Source organism: Strongylocentrotus purpuratus, unplaced genomic scaffold (assembly GCF_000002235.5).
Source record: "Strongylocentrotus purpuratus isolate Spur 01 unplaced genomic scaffold, Spur_5.0 spur5_scaffold_9, whole genome shotgun sequence".
In the NCBI taxonomy this organism is placed as follows: domain Eukaryota; kingdom Metazoa; phylum Echinodermata; class Echinoidea; order Camarodonta; family Strongylocentrotidae; genus Strongylocentrotus; species Strongylocentrotus purpuratus.
Window position 1 is genome coordinate 31,864,706 of NW_022145615.1, and position 18,565 is coordinate 31,883,270.

The following is an 18,565-nucleotide window of genomic DNA, read 5'->3' on the forward strand; positions in this document are numbered from 1 at the left end:
TGATGATGACTATTTCGGTCTATATAGGTTTCTCGTCCCGTACGACAGGGAAACGTCGTATTATGTGAACGTACCCCACGCATTGACGATGTGAACAAAGCGAATGATTTTACAATGTGAACATCAAATACAATAGAATACGTGAGGTATAAGGATGACACGTAATAGAATGAGAATATGTCATACAATATGCCCATACATGATTATAACACATATTGAATACCTCTCTTCTAGCCATCTGATTGGTCGAAAATGGAGTCGTGGTTTTAGCCATTACCGTAAAGAAACGAACAAAGCCAGTAACGATTAATAGTTCATGAGTGAGATTCCCGAAAGATTTCTGGGTACCAGGAAAATAGTAAAGATTAACAGACAGTGTCTCAGATTTTCTGTGATGTTTAAACCAATCTTTACTCAAGAAAAGGATAAAGTAAGAATTCTTGGTAGATTTTTGTGTCATTTTGTTATAAAAAAGATATAAAGACTGCTTTAGTATTCGGGGCATATTTGTTTTTATAGGGTCTCGGGGACGTTACATCCTGCGATCACCCCTCGGCACGCCTCGGGATGATGGCGGATGTAACGGCCCCTTGAGCCTTTAAAAACAACTATCCCTCTCATAGCAGTCATATCTATAATACCATTTACATAAAGCTCCATTGATCCTGTATAGAGGTGATGGATAGAACAAATTTTCCTGCTTGATGGATACAAATGAAAATGTCAGAGAAAAAAAAAAAACACGATTTGATTTAAATTCAGCTGCAGCCAGAAACATAAATGCCAACGTAATTTGTAACATGAGAGACAATGCGTTTATACATGCAAATCTAAAATGGTTGTACAAGACGAACATGGCGGAGAAACCGGTGGCTTTAGTAAACAAGTAAAGCTCGTTATGCGATGATTTTTTTTTTTGTTGATTTTTTTTAATTTTTTTTTTTGCCAGGATGCGGGTCCGATGAAACTTCTTGGTATTCATACCAGTTGATGGGCCTTGGGCCGTCTGCGTCGGTACCGTAGTGACCTCGGTCATCATCGCGGCCGTGGTGCCATTTGTGACCTCGGTCATCATCATGACCGTAGTAGCATTCTCTGTTGTCTGACCTGTGGGGTTTAAGGGTCACTTGAATTAACGTCTTGAAAAGTAAGAACAAAATGAACCGATTTCCCGAAAATTTACCAGACCGACGTAGATTTTCGACGCATGTCAGATCAATGGTAACTAATAGCACTTACCTGGGAAGATGGTGTATGGGTGTGAAATTGTTATTGAGGGGGGGGGGGGTCATCATTGTATAAGCGCTAAGAATTCCTCCTCATCCATGTTTTCCGCTCAGAGAAAGGGTGGGATAAAAATAGGTGTGGCCCCCTTTTCACTATAAAGTAGAGTGCAACTATTTTACACTTCATAACCTGATTTTCTGTGAGTTTTACAGTCAACCGTAAATTAAAATCAGCGGGTATCTTTTAGAGAGTAGCGATAATGATATAGGTTTTTTATGAAAAGGGACAGCTAACTTGATTCCTAACACTTATACATAGAAGATTCAATTATGCTCAAAAGTGTTACAGAAAAGTAGACTTTGGGAGTTATGTGAGGGCAAGGGGGTGTATTATTGATGTTATGTATTGTGTCTTAGATCAATATATTAATTATTATGAACTTAATCTATTTTCAACTTTTGTCATTGAGCTTTTTACAAATGCAGTGGTGAATATAAAGCCTTACTTTTACATTCTTTAGATATCTTTTTCTTATCAGTTGATAAAATGAAACGATTCCTCACTAATTACAAACGCACAATTTTTAAATCATTAAAATGACAACTACACAACTCGTTCTGCGTACATCAAAATAATGTACAAACAATAATTACATGCAATATTTCAACGATAACGAAACCTCTATACAAATTGACTTTGCCCTTCACCTGCGAGTTTGATTATATTTCTTTCTTCCTTCCGAAAGAGCCCACATTTATATTCATGATAATCTATATTCCCGCTTGACATAATTATGATACGACTGAATCGACGTTGCGTGTATTGAGAGCCAGAACTGGTGTTAAAGACCTTCCAACTATCACCAGACGTACTTGTACTTTACATTCTTTAAATATCTTTTTCATATCATTTCATAAAATGAAACGACTCCTCATTGATTACAAACTAACAATTCTTAAACCATTAAAGCCCCTCCGCACTAGTTTGGCATGGACGGATTCGACATCCCTGCGAGGTCACTGCGAGGTCACTGGCAGGTGGTTATCTCATCAAATCAGCTCTCAATTAACATAAGAAAAAGGAGACCATTGGTGATCAACGGGTACCGCTTAGGCATTGTTTGCTATATAGAGGGCGCAAATAGCTACAAATAGTGCAGTGGGGCCTTAAAATGACAACTACACAACTCATTCTGCCTACATCAATATACTGTACAAACAATTACACATGCAACATTTCAACGATAACGAAATCTCTACAAATTGACTTTGCCCTTCACCTGCGAGTTTGATTATATTTCTTTCTTCCTTCCGAAAGAGCCCACATTTATATTCATGATAATCTATATTCCCGCTTGACATAATTATGATACGACTGAATCGACGTTGCGTGTATTGAGAGCCAGAAGGGTGTTAACTGTTTGTGAAAGTTGACAGTTAAGACCTTCCGACTCTCACCAGACTACTTGAGATTCAACCACAAGCCAACCGAGAAGCTGAAAGAATGATAAAGAGAAGAACACTGCTCAGGAAACGAATGTTTTGGAGAGTGCTTCGAACGAAAGTTGAGGTGTAGTTCATCATCCAGGAATAAAGAAAGAATAACCGCAGACCGATTGAAAGATATAGATAAATCAATGAGTTGGAAACTTTAATAAATATGACACATGCAAATATAAATACAATGATAACATCCGAATAGATAGCTTATTAGATAGATGTATGGGAGGTAGAGATAAGGATATGAAGACAGACTGATTGATAACCAGAAATAGAGTTCCAATAACATTACCAATTTTTGCATTACGCTAACAAAAGTAGGCTGCAAAGCGGAACTCTGCTGAAAGGAATTAAAAACAGACAGTAAAACCACTAAAGAACCTCAGAGGGCGCCAGAGTAGTGGCTCCGTTTTGAACCAGGAAGTCCCCATACTAGAAGTCACATTTATTTATGCTGTGCATATATATCGCAAATTATCGTTGGTTATGAGGATGAAAACCGATCCACCATTTTACCTGTGGTAGTGTTATCAGGCTGTGTGGCAGTTGTTGTCTCTGTTGCATTGTCAGTGGTAGCATTTGTCGCGGGAGTGGTAGCATTTGTCGCGGGAGTGGTAGCATTTGTTGCGGGAGTGGTAGCATTTGTCGCGGGAGCGGCGACTGTCGTTAACCCTGTTATGCAAATGGTTGTTTAATTCCAAACTCGGACAAAAGGGTAGAACCTTATAACTGATTGATGCATACATTTTCAGTAACTGACTATTTTTTATTCATCTCAAGCAGTTTAGAATTTGAAACAAAGACTGGTTCACTTGCAAGCTGCCGTTGTAATTATCATACACAAAATCTTTCAGAGCATACGACTAATATACCATGACTTTAATACTAAAAATTAATGGTTACCAGGGCCGCATCTTATAAAGAGTTGATATCAATCGCAACTACATGTACGTACATAAGAGATAGGAGACCGTAGCTTGCGATTGATTGGAGGACTTACGATTGATTTGGATCAATCGTAACTCTTTATAAGACGGGGCCCAGGTATCCAAAACAGCTGTTAATATGCTGTAACGTATTCTCATAGATCTGCCATGTATCACCAAAGAGATACTACAACTTGTTGGTATCACCAGCAGGGGCAGTCCCTGGTGATACACTCAGCAATGCTGGGGGTAGCTTCCATGTAAAGCTTCCATTGTTTCCACCACGAACCTCATAAATGCTTCTCTGATATGCTACGAACCCTCTGCATAATTATAACGAACGATCAAGGCGACTTTCATAAATAGATCAGTATAGTCTGTTTTATTATCACCTTGTTCCTTTTGTTCTATATTAAAAGTGCGAATTATTTTGAGAGGGAAATTTGCGATTGTAAATTGGAAACTCTCATCATCTTTGATAATTAAAAACATGAAAGCACTGCTAAACAATTTGATTTAAAACTCTGGTATGTAAAAGAATTTTTTGCATATCCCATTCTCATCTTTTGTTAGGTTTTCTTCTGTAATTGTTAAGTGCTTTTCACTCTCCATAGATCTAATCATCATCAAAGTCATAAAGCTTTTATGTGACCAAAAGAATGCCTGAAAGTATGTCAAGTCACGTGACTCCACGGCGGTTAGTTTCTCTTGCCGTGATTTGTTTTTACTTCCTCATTTTGATAACGAAACAAACACCCGAGTGATATCGAAACGCCTCTTGCTCGAGAACTCACTCGATCGGAACGTTTCGGGTGTTGTTCGGCTATTCGGGTTACCTTCCACTTGTACAAAGCATGGAAAAGTGTTAGAATGATGCTCAATATTGCTTAATCCCTTTCACTCTATATTGAGAAGACATCGTTTCGGTTGTTCGCATCGCCAATATGACGTACTTCACTACTATATACAGTGTATAATAAAGTTTAGTTCTTGCTCTGTCGTTAATCCGTATCCACTCCACTGGTCGCCATTATGCATAGGTATCGGCCGGCCTTATATACTGTTACATGTATTACCTAAAAGCCGTGACCCGTGAAAACCCATTTTCTATAGCCTGTTTCGACAATGACTATTTGTTTTCTGAACTACCACGGTCATGCATTCAGCCTTGACAAGATGCAAATAATAATAACAATCATTATATGACTCAGATACATTTTACTTCCGTTCTTCGTGAATGTTGTTCTGATATTTTTCTATATTTCTATTTTACCCATGCTATAAACATGCATACCCATGCTATAAACATGCAGACCCATTCTTCTAACCAACTCTTCTAAACGATTCCAAATTATGCTCCTCTCTCTTTGCCTGTGTTTCTTCTGCTTCTATTTTATTCCTCTTCCTTTTCCCATTGTCTCCTTCCTCTCCTACCTTCATTCTCTTTCAACCCTCTCTTTTCCCATCTCTAAATCCCTACCTTCCTCGCCCCGCCCATTTTAATCTGAATGCGTTTTCTACATGCATGTGTTTTACTAGATAATTGTTTCGATTTTCGTTTGCACTTTTTAAAGTTCCCCTCCCAAGAAAGATCGAGAAATACATGGTTATCCTTTCGAGTACAAATAGAATGGTAGGTACTGTATCTATCAGGAACTTTCAATCATAGTTTCAAGACTTCACTCCTTATCAATAACTGACTTCTTAACTTCCTTATTTTTTTCTTAAAATTCCCATATTTTGTTCTCTTTAATATCTCTTACTCTTTTTCGGCAGTGCTGCTTTCGTAGTGCAAAAGAGCGGAAAATTCACTCTTATAGGAGTCTTAAAAAGGATCGCTTCCTTATACATTCATTCCCAATTGTAGTAAATTCCACTCAAAATTAGTGGTTTGAATGAATCTTTTGAGAGTTGACCTACCCCGGTAGCACGGTATACTATTTGGCAGACCATAGTTGAAGCTGAACTTCAACTTTCATAGTACCAGCTCCTGGTCTGTTACCAAGCCGGAATGTGCCCGCCTCGTACAGCAGAGTGTCTATACCTCAGCGATTGCTAACACACTGATTCAAGTACTTGCAAATATTCTTTTGAAAAGCAACCCTCCTGATCATGTCAATAGACCATGGTATTTTTCTTCGCTCTCTTGTTATTACACGTACGACAATCTATAATATTACGAATCGTTATGGTTCACCGTCACTGAGCTATAAACTATACTTTGAATTGTCTATGATTGCGACTCCCGATATATGCTATATACAGAGACATTCTTGAATGTACTGTCATATATACTCTCATCCTTCCGAATACTCTCTATAAAAAAAATCACGTTCTCATAATGTTAATTACATTCGATACATGAAGATTAACTTGTCCTCTTGCTTGTCACCCTGCTCTAAAGAAATATGATATACGATTTACTTCACTTTTACAAAGTTAACGTTATTTCAATATGTATAACATGGAGCAATCTGCAAACAAAATACAGATTATAAATCGAGATATGAAATGACAGAATACAACATTGGATCACTGAATACTATCGTCACCGTAGTAACTTATAGTTTGGCACAGGTTTAGTTTAATGATATGGATACTATGCGGTAAGATTAATATGCAGTGATTATACCTATATACATAATTAATTTGACAACATACCTGAGCATAATGCGATCATACACAGCAGCAATCCCACGCAAATGGGTCCCCGTAGATCACGAGGAGTCATGATCAAACGTTCCTATCACCGACTTTTTGTTGAACCTTGCCTTAGGACTATGTCGGGAAGAGACGCGAAGTACAGATCAAAATGTCGGCGTCAGAAAATGAACGCCACGAATCTTCACACAAAATACAGCGTCGATTCAATAGCACTGCGGGACCAAACTAAAACCAGTTTGATCACTTTGTAGCGCTGAGAAAATATTCACTCTATATTCTACCCAGTTAATAACACTCAATTCAATACCATTTGACTCTCTCAACAAGCTCTCCCTCTTTCACAGTTGAGCAACCATATGCTAATTAGCCTTACATACCAGACAATCGCACGGTGAACAGACTCAGGCCACGCCTTTCATGAATATTCAAAGAAGGTGGTTTTGCAAAGTACAGGACCGGATCACCGCTATACTTACTTATCAATGCGCTAGGGTAAAGCGGTCCTCTTTATTTCCTTTTTGGACGAGTAACTTCCGTAAAGGTCATTTAAATGAGATCGCAGTTGAATCCTGGTTTGATGGAATTACTAAAAACCTATTGGGTTAACTCTTTATGTGTCATAAAGCAACAGAAAGCATAGAAAAATAACTAGGCCTGCACCAAATGTACAATATATTAAAAGTATACGGGAGCGAGAATAATAACATTATCTGGACGCTTGATTTGTTTAAATAACTTTTGTTGTGCAGTTATATTAAAACCATTACTGACCAACTTATCGTCATCCATATACTTCTACCCTTTCGAGGTGGATATTACCATCAAATTATGTTTTATTTCAAAAAGACTCGCAGCCTGTTTTTTCTTTAAATTTCTACATAGCAGTCAGTTTCTCGATAAGCATGTACCGCTTTCCAAATAAATATCTTCATATGTTTGCACAGATAATCAAAATGTCTTGTCAGTCAGAAATCACACAAGTCTATATACCCTAGTGCTCTTAAAAACTTAAAAGGCGAAAAGTGTATTATGTCCACTGTCTGCAAATACATGTATTTAACAAAATTTTAATGCGCACAATTATTAAAAAGGAGAAGCATCCACTCCCCATTCCGGTTAATTTAATTTAATTTTCCGTTTTAAAACAAATGTTATACTATTTCTTACGTTACGATAATTATTTTATCTGAGCCCTTCTTCAGTCGTGTTATTTGGCTTTCTAAAACTGTCGGTGCCCCCACCCCGCCCCCACCCACGTCGATCATGAGTCATCTGAACTGCCAGATTGCGTAATGAGTGGGGTACATGAACGGGAAAATCCCCTTTGTATTGTGTCTCGCTCACTTTGAGGCACATCCACGTCTTTATTCTTTATTCGTTTTCCCCCAGACATGTTCCCTGTCTTGTCTTGTCTTTCCGTCGCTGCCCACAATCAAATCAATAGTTGGTTATTACGGCACGTTGAGATGTAGGTTAGTGTCCTGCATGTCTTGTACAATCTTCCTTTTTTGTTGCTTTATAGGAACCCTTTGGAAGCCATTCCTAACCTCTCCAAGTAAATTATATATTAAAGATGGCCGCAAACAAGAGGGCGGGGGGGGGGGGGCTGCTCATTCTTTTACATTCATATTATGTTGATTGCACTACATAAATGTGACAGAGGTTATACACAAGAAAAGGCGAAGGAAGCGAGTGTTCGTGTAGCTTAAACTTCAAGCTAAACTTCAAGCTAAACTTCAAGCTAAACTTCAGGCAATTCCCCATTCCTATATGTCATTTAAATCAGGACTAGATATATATCCCTTCAGTATGTACACTCTAAAAACATGATGATTTAACATTTTAGTTTTTAACTGTAGTTGTTGAAATCAGTATCTTGCATAATTCACGAGCTTATCGATTAGAGTCAATTTTTTTTTTAAGGAAACCTCTGTGTTTTTCTTCCAGTTTTTCACATACATTAAAATGAGTTTTGATTTTCATTCTGGGATATAATTGCAAGAGTAGATTGTGAGATTAAGGATTAAATTGTTAGAGTGAAGCTAAAGGCTTTAACATACTTTAAATATTTGGAGCCAGAGGAAGAGCTCTGGAGACTGAGCCAACACCACTTCTGGCAATGAACAGACAGTGGTATCTGACACAGAGGATTATTGTCATAAAAGTGGGATTTTCCACACTGCATGTAGGAAATGGAGGTGAAATGACGATAACCCTTCCTAGTGCACGCATGATTTCTTCTTTTTAGAGCCAGAAGGACGTTAACACGTATTATTAAACTGAAGATTAAAGCCCTTCCGACTCTCAACAGAGTACTGTTATCTATAAGGATATAACATAATAGCTGCTCGGCGGCTATCAATTTATATCAGGCCTACCATTCAATCTATACTCGTGTTCAAGGATGAAACAGTACAGAAATAGGTTAAAACACGATGAATGTAGGTTAAGTTTGTACTTCTTCTCTAAAACGAATGGCTCTTTATTTTAAACAATCTTTTGGCGACACATACACACACGTTAATTGGTAAAAAAAACTGGAATAAACTCAATGCATGTCCTAACACGTTCATGTATTTCGATTATGCTTTGCGCTCATAAAGTTAAACTTCCATATTCCAACACTTCTCCCGATAAACATAGCAAATATTTGCACTACGTTAATGATAAATTTAATCTAATGACACAGTCATAAGATATACAGCAATAAAGCAAATATTGAGCTAAATCATTCCCCAAAACAAATTTATACATACATAAGAAGGACAAAGATAAAAAAGAATCGTGTAAATAACGATAGCAATTTAAGACCGAGTTTTAATATCCGCTATGTAAATGCACTAAGGAGCAAAAAGCAAATTTGTGTTCCAACCGGATCATAGATTATTTACACATATCCAACATTCCTCGTGTCGAATATTCATCCATTAGTAATTCTTCGCAGAAACCAAAAAATAAACACTTTAAAGATGTCAAAATTCTATAAACACTGAATAGTTAAAAGCTCTGCACATTATTTGTACCTAATCACACTTTCAACGTATATAAGCATGTTGTGTTGGATCTCTTATGTCCAACACGGCATATAATAGGTTATGGAATTCCTTCTAGATTTATAATTATAGGTAAAACATATATGTCATTTATATAAATATTGTATTTCCAATTTATTTCTACGCTTTTCATTGTACATGTATCATGTTAGTTCCGATGTTTTGGATGTTCTAATTGTATTTAAATAACGAAACTTATATTGTTTGATTTTTTTGTACAATTCAAACTGAACTTAGAAATAAAAAAATTGAAAGACTTCATTCATCACCACAAATATTAATGTTTGATAAGAAACGTATTTGCTTTACAAACAGTGATATCTAATGTATAATAACCAACGAGCATCTATAACCGTGGTGACATACTTGCAGCGAATTTAAGAACTTATGAAATGTTTTTATTACAATTACAAATATTCAAATATATAGCAGCAGTTATTAGTCAATATCTGCTTGAACTCGATACGTACTCTTATCTATTAAATGTACATTTTTCATAAATGAACTATTACATGTGATGAATACCCCTCAAAACTTTTTGTTTATTCTTTGCTTTCGTAATCTGGGTATTGTTTTTGAGACACGGTCACTATACTGACATTATTCCGACGATGTATGTAACCCTGGCAAAATAACGATGCATCCAAATGATTTTGGGATGTGAAGAAAGGAATAACAATTAAATTTAGGAATGAGATATTGGTTTCATTTAATAACATTCTGCGCTTTAGCTGTTGAGGCGTACCCATACCGATTTTCAGGAGAAAGGAACGGAAACGAAGGTTAAGTAATCTAGCATGTCTAGCATCATCTAGAATTTCACAATCATCAAATTGCAGTATTTTTTTTTATAATCATCTCAAGTTTTGTGTATATTTATCAATTATCACTAAATACAACTCTTGAATAAACATTAGTACTTCGACATATCATTATTACATTTCAAATGACTGACGTAAATTATGTACATTTGTATACAATATATGCAATATATGTACACTCCAGTGAAACTGTGAAAGGTGAAGGAAGACGTCACACTGTAATTAAATTGGATAACTAGCGCCATCTCTAGCGGTTGTGACGTTCTAAACTGGACATACAATGTGCTCGCTGATCCAGTACTGCATTGATATGGCCTCGTTAAAGATTTTTGCTTTAATGTGTTCAATGAACCGATAAGGCATTTCATTTAGATGTAGGTAAGCACCAATCTCTATAACATCAATATAAGGGACTAGAAGAGGTATCGCAAGACCATTTTGAATGGGAAACGTTGGGTGTTTCATCATAATTATGTGCCAACAGATTAGGCATCAATTTTCAAACAAATCCTCCAAAGTTATGTAATATAAACCAACATTTACATATTAAGCCTTGAAAATGTATAGATTAACTGATTTTTGTTTTAAAAATAGGCTGTGACCTACGTACGCCTCAGCCCTTCCCCCACCATGTGTCCATAGCGACCCCTGTGAGAACATTAATAAATAGGGCAAAGTTAGTCTTTTTCACCGCCACCCCCGTCCCCCCTCTCTCTCTGTCTCTCTCTCTCTGTCTCTTTGTGTCTCTCTCTCCCCCTCTCTATCTTTCTTCAAATCATCATCGTGAGCTTCTGATCGTCCTGAACACTGCACTTCATCAAGCGACAGTCCTGCTGTACAAGCCAAGATTATCAAACGAAGTCGATGACGAACTCGATAACGCTTTAAAATGTTTCGTTGTGGAGCTCGAAGATGATGCCGGCATTCTCTTTCCTGATCTCGGCGACGGAGACCCCGAGAGCTTTGTTGATACCAAGAGGGCCGCAACTGAAGATACCGAATTTCTTCACCTGAATCATAAGGCGATAATAGACAAAGTTATGCAATATTGAACTGAAACACAGTGTTATACACAACATAATCAAATGGGGTGAATAAACCACTGCCAATTACAAAATTCAATTTTTAAAATGCAAAGTGACTTGAATTTTGTTAATAATTAATATTTTGCCAGCATACTTCTGGGAAAGTTTTCAATTATAATTTAATACAACATTTTGGGCCTTTTACAAGTTTCGAGCGCCCTTTAATACACACGTCCTGTTCAAACTGTTTTCCATCGACCTAATGAAGGAAATGTTATGATATATATATATATATATACCTCGGTGTGATTCTGGCGGATGGACTCCAGCATGGTGTAGAATTCTGGCCTGCCAAAATGAGTTACTGATCGGAGACCAGTAAACAGAGATCGACTCGAAACTTTGTAGAAGTTTTGCTCACAGATGTACTGAAATGATGCAAAATGATGCGAATTTATTGAATGTATGCATGTTAAATATTAAATATTGAATTTAAAACTTGTAGATGACTTTGCTTTCTGGGGAAGGAAATTTAGAAAAGTGGAGTTTGACATCAAAGCGAAAAGGAACTTTATATCTTGTCATCCATCCTGTCATCCTTTCAGTACCAATTGCCTCATATTTATAATTAAAAAAACATAACGATCTATTATTCAGAAGTATTATATTTCAATCAATTAATTGGATTATATTCCATAGGAAACAAATACGTTTGCACAAGTATATATTTGTAATATTGATTTGAATTGGACGAGTCATCATTTCTAATTCGGGCAACATGTGGACGTGCAAAAAAGCATTCAGTGAAACTATATGTAACCAAAAGGCTTATTCTTGAAAAGTCTTTCAATTTCACTTTCTATTTCTTACTTTGCAAATGTCGACATGGGAGGATCGAATAGAGGGGAAATCACCTCTCAGATTGAACTATTCTCCATGCCCAAGTAATCATTGATTACGCCATATTATAATTGACAAATAATGTATTATGATTTTAGAAGAAGAGAAAAAAGGGGGAAAATAGTAGCTCTTCCACTTAAAGATAAACTTGAGTTCTAGTAAATAAAGAAGATAAATTCTCAGAGAATCCAACGAAACAAACACTGAATGTACAAGATTACAACTTAGTGACATGTGCCAAACAATTTTGATAGAAAATGTATAGTGGCTGAGTAATGAGCATATAAAGATAAGAAAATCCGGGTAATTAGGCCTGATGCCATGTGCTTAAAGATAAACTTGAGTACTGGTAATGCGATTGCATTGTGAAAGAAAAGGTGTGGAATGGATCAGAAAAGTTGATCATATAGCATGTAAGTAAAGGTGTGTAATGCAAGGTTCTAGAGTCATCAAAGTCATCATAAATTTGGCAGAGTCTTGGTAAAGTAACAATCACTTATACAGATAGATGTATATGGGACAACACACATGGTGTCAGGGCTAGTACTACCCTGATTTCCTTATCTTTCTATGCTCATTACTCAGCCAGTATACATTTTCTTCCAAAATTGTTTGGCACATGACATTTATTTGTAATCTTGAACATTCAGTGTAAGTTTCGTTAGATTCTGTGAAAATTCATTTTCTTTTTTTACCAGAACTCAAGTTTATCTTTAACACAGGTCACTATGTGCAAATGAGAGTTGTGGTTTTTTCGAAGATGATACCCAGTAAGATTTCTTGCGTTGGTTTTTATTTAATTGGTTCAAAAAAACAATCTGCTGCAGGATAAACAATCCACAATAAATCATAGCAATTTTTCTCAAAACACGATTCCCATGCCAGGGCTCAAGATTAGCTTTAAACTATGATCAGTAATTACATGAATATGTAAATAGATATGATCGCAAAGACGGTCGAGAAATCTTTCTTGGGTCATTCCATTATCCTTTTCTGTCACCTCTTGAAATGTAAGGTTTTACGGTGTTACGTCACGTAATCCGAATAAAATTTTATTTTCCATGGCATGCATGTATAAAGGCAATATCGTATTGAAAATCTGATTTCTTGAAAGTCGTTGCTATCGTGTTATACAGTCAAACCTGCTTTAGTGACCACCTGTCTACAAATACCACCCGTCTACAACAAACACATTTTTTGTTTCCTTGAAAATGGTTTCTCATTGAAACATGTACTAAAGGAACCTGTCTACAAAGACCACCCGTCTACAAAGACCACCTGTCTACAACAAGCACATTTTTTGTTTCCCTTGAAAATGGTTTCTCATTGAAACATGCACTGAAGGAACCTGTCTACAAAGACCGCCCGTCTACAAAGACCCCTTTTTGTGTTTTCCTTGGGCGGTCGCTATAGACAGGTTTGACTGTATATATATATGAGCCACTACTCACCAGCATTGTAGTACGGAGATCGAATTCCTGGAAGAACTGTGTGATGAAGATATGGACTGATACCATGTCATTCGTATCATGGTCTTCGACATCCTTGATGATCTCAGTTAGCCATTCAAAGTGTTTCTGAGTACGAGTTACCCACACAAAATACACCTGTTTAAAAGGATTGGGAGAGATAGATAAACAAAAATGATTTGTGTTTTTTTATACTGAAGCCTTGAAACTCAGATGTTGACAGGAGGGCATTCATTTTCATGAGGCATTGGGGCCTCAGTGTGTAGAGAGCTTCTTAAAAATTCAAAGCTCACATAATTATAACAGAGGCAAACCATAATGCACTAAAAAAAATTAAAGTAACCCCCTCCCCCTCCCTCGCTCATCCATGTAGTAGTTGAAAAGAGGGATGGTTGTACCCGAGTCACATCAACAGGTATGTCCTCATCAGCTCAAGATTGCCAAACAGCCCGCTATTTCTGATTTGGGAAACTAGCCCGAAGTTACAAATTGCGTCTTCATCAGCTCGAGACTCGAGCTCGAGAAATTAGCTCAATATATTTTGCTCAGCGTTCGCGCATAGTGCGAGTCTTCTTTCTAGTGAAGACGCACCGGGCAAATAGCGGGATATTTTGTAAACTGGCCCAACATAACTATCTTGGGATGATTGTCTCAACCAAATATCCCGCTAATTGTAAGTGCGGACTGATGAAGACGCAAATTAGCTGGATAATTTGCGATCGGAATAGTTAAAATAGCGGGTTATTTGGTAATCTCGAGCTGATGAAAACAGGTCTGATGAGACCGACATCCGACCGATAATGAACCGAACCCACGTATGACATTACATATTATGGGTTTGGCTGTGTGGGGTATCATTGTAGTACCTTCTTGCATGAGAACTTGGAGTTGCCTGTTGACTTGTTGACGATGTCTTTGAGAATGGAAGCGAATGGTGTGACTCCGATCCCAGCTCCGACCAGGATAGCTACATCAAACTTATACCAGTCTTGATGTCCCTCACCGTAGGGTCCATCAAGATAGATCTGAAAAGAAAGAATTCAGAAACTTATATCTCCGTTTCTGTTCTCTCTCTCTCTCTCTCTCTCTGTCTCTCTCTTTATTTCTCTAATCCAACTGTCCCCTTTCTTGTTTCCTCTTTCTCTGTAACCCTCGCCGTATATTATATTATATATAGAGATATATACATTCAAACCTGCTTTAGTGACCTCCTGTCTACAAAGACCAAATTTGTCTTGTCTCCCTTATTTCACTGTACTTAGTTCATTGTCTTGTCTTATCCCCTCGGCTCTTCTGTCTTCGATCATAATTATGACATGACTTATCTTGATCCATTTCTTCCTCTCCATTTCTCCCTTTGTATATCCCCTTCGTTTGGTGTTTGTGCGTGTAGTCGTGGTTGGAGTTGACATGTGTCGTGTTAGCCGTTGACGTGCGCGGTGTTTAGTGTTAGTGTGTGTAGTGGCGTTAGCGTTGATTTGTGAGTTGAGTGGTGCGATGCGTATGGTGCTTGGCGTTTATAGGTGTGGTGCTTGGTACCCGTGTGTGTTGTGGTGGTTTGCGTGTTGTGGTGGTTTGCGTCGACTTGCGAGGCTTTTAGTTTGCTGTGTGATGTGAGACATGATGTTTCCAATGATGTCGGTCTTTCTAGTGTTGTGTGTGTCATTGTGTTGTCCTTAACTGATTCTGTTCTTAGTGTTGACACCATTACCTACCTTAGGGAGTGGTTCTCCAAGAACCAGTTTACTGTCATAGGTGGACCTGAGGTTCATTGTCCATGGTCCTACAGCTCTGATGTGAAGGGACAGGTTCTCTTCATGAGGAGCTGATGTCAGGGTGAAGGGGTGATACTCATTACCTCCTAGAACCATGCAAGCAATCCGTACCCACTGACCAGACTTGTATTCGAAGGTGGATGGTCGCTTGAACACCAGATTGGTAACATCTGAAAGTTAGAGTTAAATAAAACCAAATTATATCTCAAATCATCATGATAGATAGTTTGTTTTACTATTACGTATATCAGAACACATTACTATGAAGAAGGACCGTGAATACTTATTTAGGAACTTGTCAACATTATGAAGGCTTTTGTGGTTTGTAAAATAAATAAGTGGCCTGTGTTAGTATGTTATGATTATCAAAAGCCAGCTGTATAAAGACATGAACTTATTTGAAGGTGAGTTAGTTCCATAGTCAACTCTGTTTCACTGGTCTTCAATATCAGGAGGCAAAATCTTCAAGTTTTCAAATAAGGGGAACTTTATTGTTGCGTTGGTCTGTTGAAAGTATGTCATTTTGGGTATGGAATATGGAATGTGGCATGTGCCGATTGAGGCCTCTCATTTTTGTTTAATCGACCTGGGTACGAATCCGAGTTCTTTTATTCACATAAGTACATAACAGATCGGTCTCAGGCTTTCTAAGACATAGACAAAAACAGATCTCATCATCTGTAAAATATTAAACATATTCATCATAAAGGTTTAGGTAGTGGGTATTTAAAGCATATGCATGGAATATGTCCTTAGTCTGTGGCGTTTCTAGCTTAGGATGGAGTCGGCGAATGACCAACTGTTTAAAGGTGTGAGTCAAAGAAGTGGGTAGGTGGGATACAGGGTTTCCCAGATACCTTTCACCCCCTCAAAGTCCGGAGAATTTCCCAAAGTTCCATCTCTTGTTCATCAAAGATATGTATATATCGGTGTTTAAACATACTGATAATATGACAGCTCGTGTTGAGAAACAAACCTGATGGTAGTATATTTGCTTGGAGAACGGGGATCTCCACCTTTCTTCGGCCGATGCTGACTATCTTGTCCAGGGTGAATAGGATGACCGGTCCAAGACAGAAGTAGTAGAAAGACACGGGTTGAATGAGTCTGGCCGAACCATGGAGGGTCATCAAGATAAAGTAAACCACATAGAGTTGATGGGTCATCCAGAAGAGTCGGAAGACACGACGTCGAGAGTACTGGCTCGCGAAGACGAAAATGATGGTGCATACGATCACCAGTGCCATTGCAGTCACCCCTGTCATGGAGAATGAACAAGAAAATATAAAAGTAAAATCCTCTTGATGTGAATAGTTACCTATTAGGCCTCGTTCGGATATTATGAAGCGGTAAAACCGCTGCGGTATTTTTAATGAAGACCTAAGTGCAATACGCTTTGCATTTCTGTATCTTATAACACAGAGCTCCGTGAATACGAGCACGACCTTTGATGCGCGCATTTGCCATTCATTTGCACGTGTTTTTTTTGCGATTGTATACCGCGGCATATCTGAACGAGCCTTTTAGTAAGAAAAGTTTGAAGGTGCCACTTATCAAAATCCTCATGCCGCCGTTAAATAATTATCTTTGTATTATTTAAATTGCATAGAGTCGCGATGATTTATACCCACATCGTTCAGAATAACCATGATATATACGGACTTCGTTTTATATAATAGAGTCGGATGATCATTTACTTATTCTCTCATTGTGATTTTTTTTTTTTTTTTTTTTTTTTTGGGGGGGGGGGTGGATTTTTTTTTACTCAGCTAAGGTAATGGTAACACATTACTTGTTCCTTTCTCTTTCTCACTAAATAATAAAATCACTGCATTAGTACTTACATTTTGAGGAAAAAAGGTAAATTTCCTATAGGTGGTAGAAATTCGACGTGGTTCAACAAGTTATTTTGTATAAGTTTTACTTCTAAGGAATTACAATGTTTGAACCAGATGAAAAAACAATTTCCAAACATACCTGTAACTGTAGTTCCGATCCAGTGATGGAACTTTGGGAAGACATGCGATCTGTACGGACCAAAACAGAAAGATGAATTACTTTTTTTTAATCATATTAAGATGGCGATATGGAATGCTTCATTTCATATATGTTATACTTCATACTCAAGGTGCGAGATAGTTTGTACAATATTTTGCGTGTTAAACTGAATATTGCCTACAACTATGAAAAAAGAGTATTAATATTCATGGAGGCACAAACAGTAGATGTAATATTTGTTGGCATAAATAGTGTTTTGAGAAACTGATGACACCGACAATAACCAGTTCACTCTATTCAGAAGCACCCTTACCCCATAACAGAGTTTCCTGCCCCATACCAACACCCCCCCCATACCGGAGCTCCCTACATTCACTCCGGAGCCCCTACTCCATACTGGGGGCACACTGCGTTCATCCCGGAGCCCCTCCCCCATACTATGGGCACCCTGCATTCATCCCGGAGCCCCGACCCCATACTAGGGGCACTCTGCATTCATTCCGGGGCACACTCCCCCCCCCCCCCGTCGGAGCTCCCTGCATTAATCCCATAGACCCTCACCCTGTTCCCACTCAAGAGCTCACCTGAACCACACATCAGGCAAGATGCAGTACATGTCTTCAGCAGCTTGGGTCGACAGGTGGTAGAAGTTAACACCGTGACCAATCGCATGAAGCACTGCAAGACAATATCATACATTAACTTTTTATTAGAAAAATGTTTTGAATTTTTTTTTCTTTTTAATTCACATCTTCATTTCGTTTGCACAATCAGACATTTCATCACGAGTGGGAATATAATGATAAGACTTTTCTTAAAAGATCACGAAAATAATTATCATGAATAGGGTATTTCCTAAGATCATAATACTCTTTATCATTGCATGTATTCAACTATCCTTATATCACCGTTACTATCACAATAATCAATGTACATGTATTCCCTTCGTGTTGTTTTAGCATCGACCATTTCATCTTGGATTTCTATTGATATAACATTGCATCTGAAACAATCAAACCTGTTTTTTACATTGCTCTGCGGTCCTTACTGAATGATGTCTTCCGGACGATTTTCTTCAAAGATATTACCATGGCAACAAAGAGGGTGTAGAGGGGTGGCTTTGTTCAGCGTTTTAGATTAGCTAGGAGAGTTTGACCAACCCCGTTCGAGATGGACACACAATGACAAATACTGCTATGTTGGGCAAG

The 18,565-nt window shown here is 37.8% G+C and overlaps 2 protein-coding genes across 5 annotated transcripts in view; both read right to left on the reverse strand.

The window, feature by feature from the left end:
- Window positions 1–6,625, reverse strand: part of duox1 (dual oxidase 1) — a 32,976-nt gene extending 26,351 nt beyond the window's left edge. The window contains exons 1-3 of one of the 4 annotated variants that reach the window (XM_030976268.1): window positions 6,314–6,625; window positions 3,243–3,398; window positions 985–1,107 (exon numbers count right to left, since the gene is read on the reverse strand). In XM_030976268.1, coding sequence (XP_030832128.1) covers window positions 985–1,107; window positions 3,243–3,398; window positions 6,314–6,383 — 349 coding nt within the window. In that variant the 5' untranslated portion in view covers window positions 6,384–6,625. 4 annotated transcript variants of the gene reach the window in all.
- A 2,488-nt stretch (window positions 6,626–9,113) lies between these two features.
- LOC100893745 (dual oxidase 2) overlaps window positions 9,114–18,565 on the reverse strand; it is a 41,785-nt gene continuing 32,333 nt past the window's right edge. Inside the window, exons 24-31 of the mRNA XM_030977157.1 lie at window positions 17,942–18,035; window positions 17,337–17,386; window positions 16,336–16,617; window positions 15,300–15,529; window positions 14,451–14,609; window positions 13,567–13,722; window positions 11,515–11,643; window positions 9,114–11,200 (exon numbers count right to left, since the gene is read on the reverse strand). Coding sequence (XP_030833017.1) covers window positions 11,075–11,200; window positions 11,515–11,643; window positions 13,567–13,722; window positions 14,451–14,609; window positions 15,300–15,529; window positions 16,336–16,617; window positions 17,337–17,386; window positions 17,942–18,035 — 1,226 coding nt within the window. The 3' untranslated portion in view covers window positions 9,114–11,074. The remainder of the gene's footprint in view (window positions 11,201–11,514; window positions 11,644–13,566; window positions 13,723–14,450; window positions 14,610–15,299; window positions 15,530–16,335; window positions 16,618–17,336; window positions 17,387–17,941; window positions 18,036–18,565) is intronic.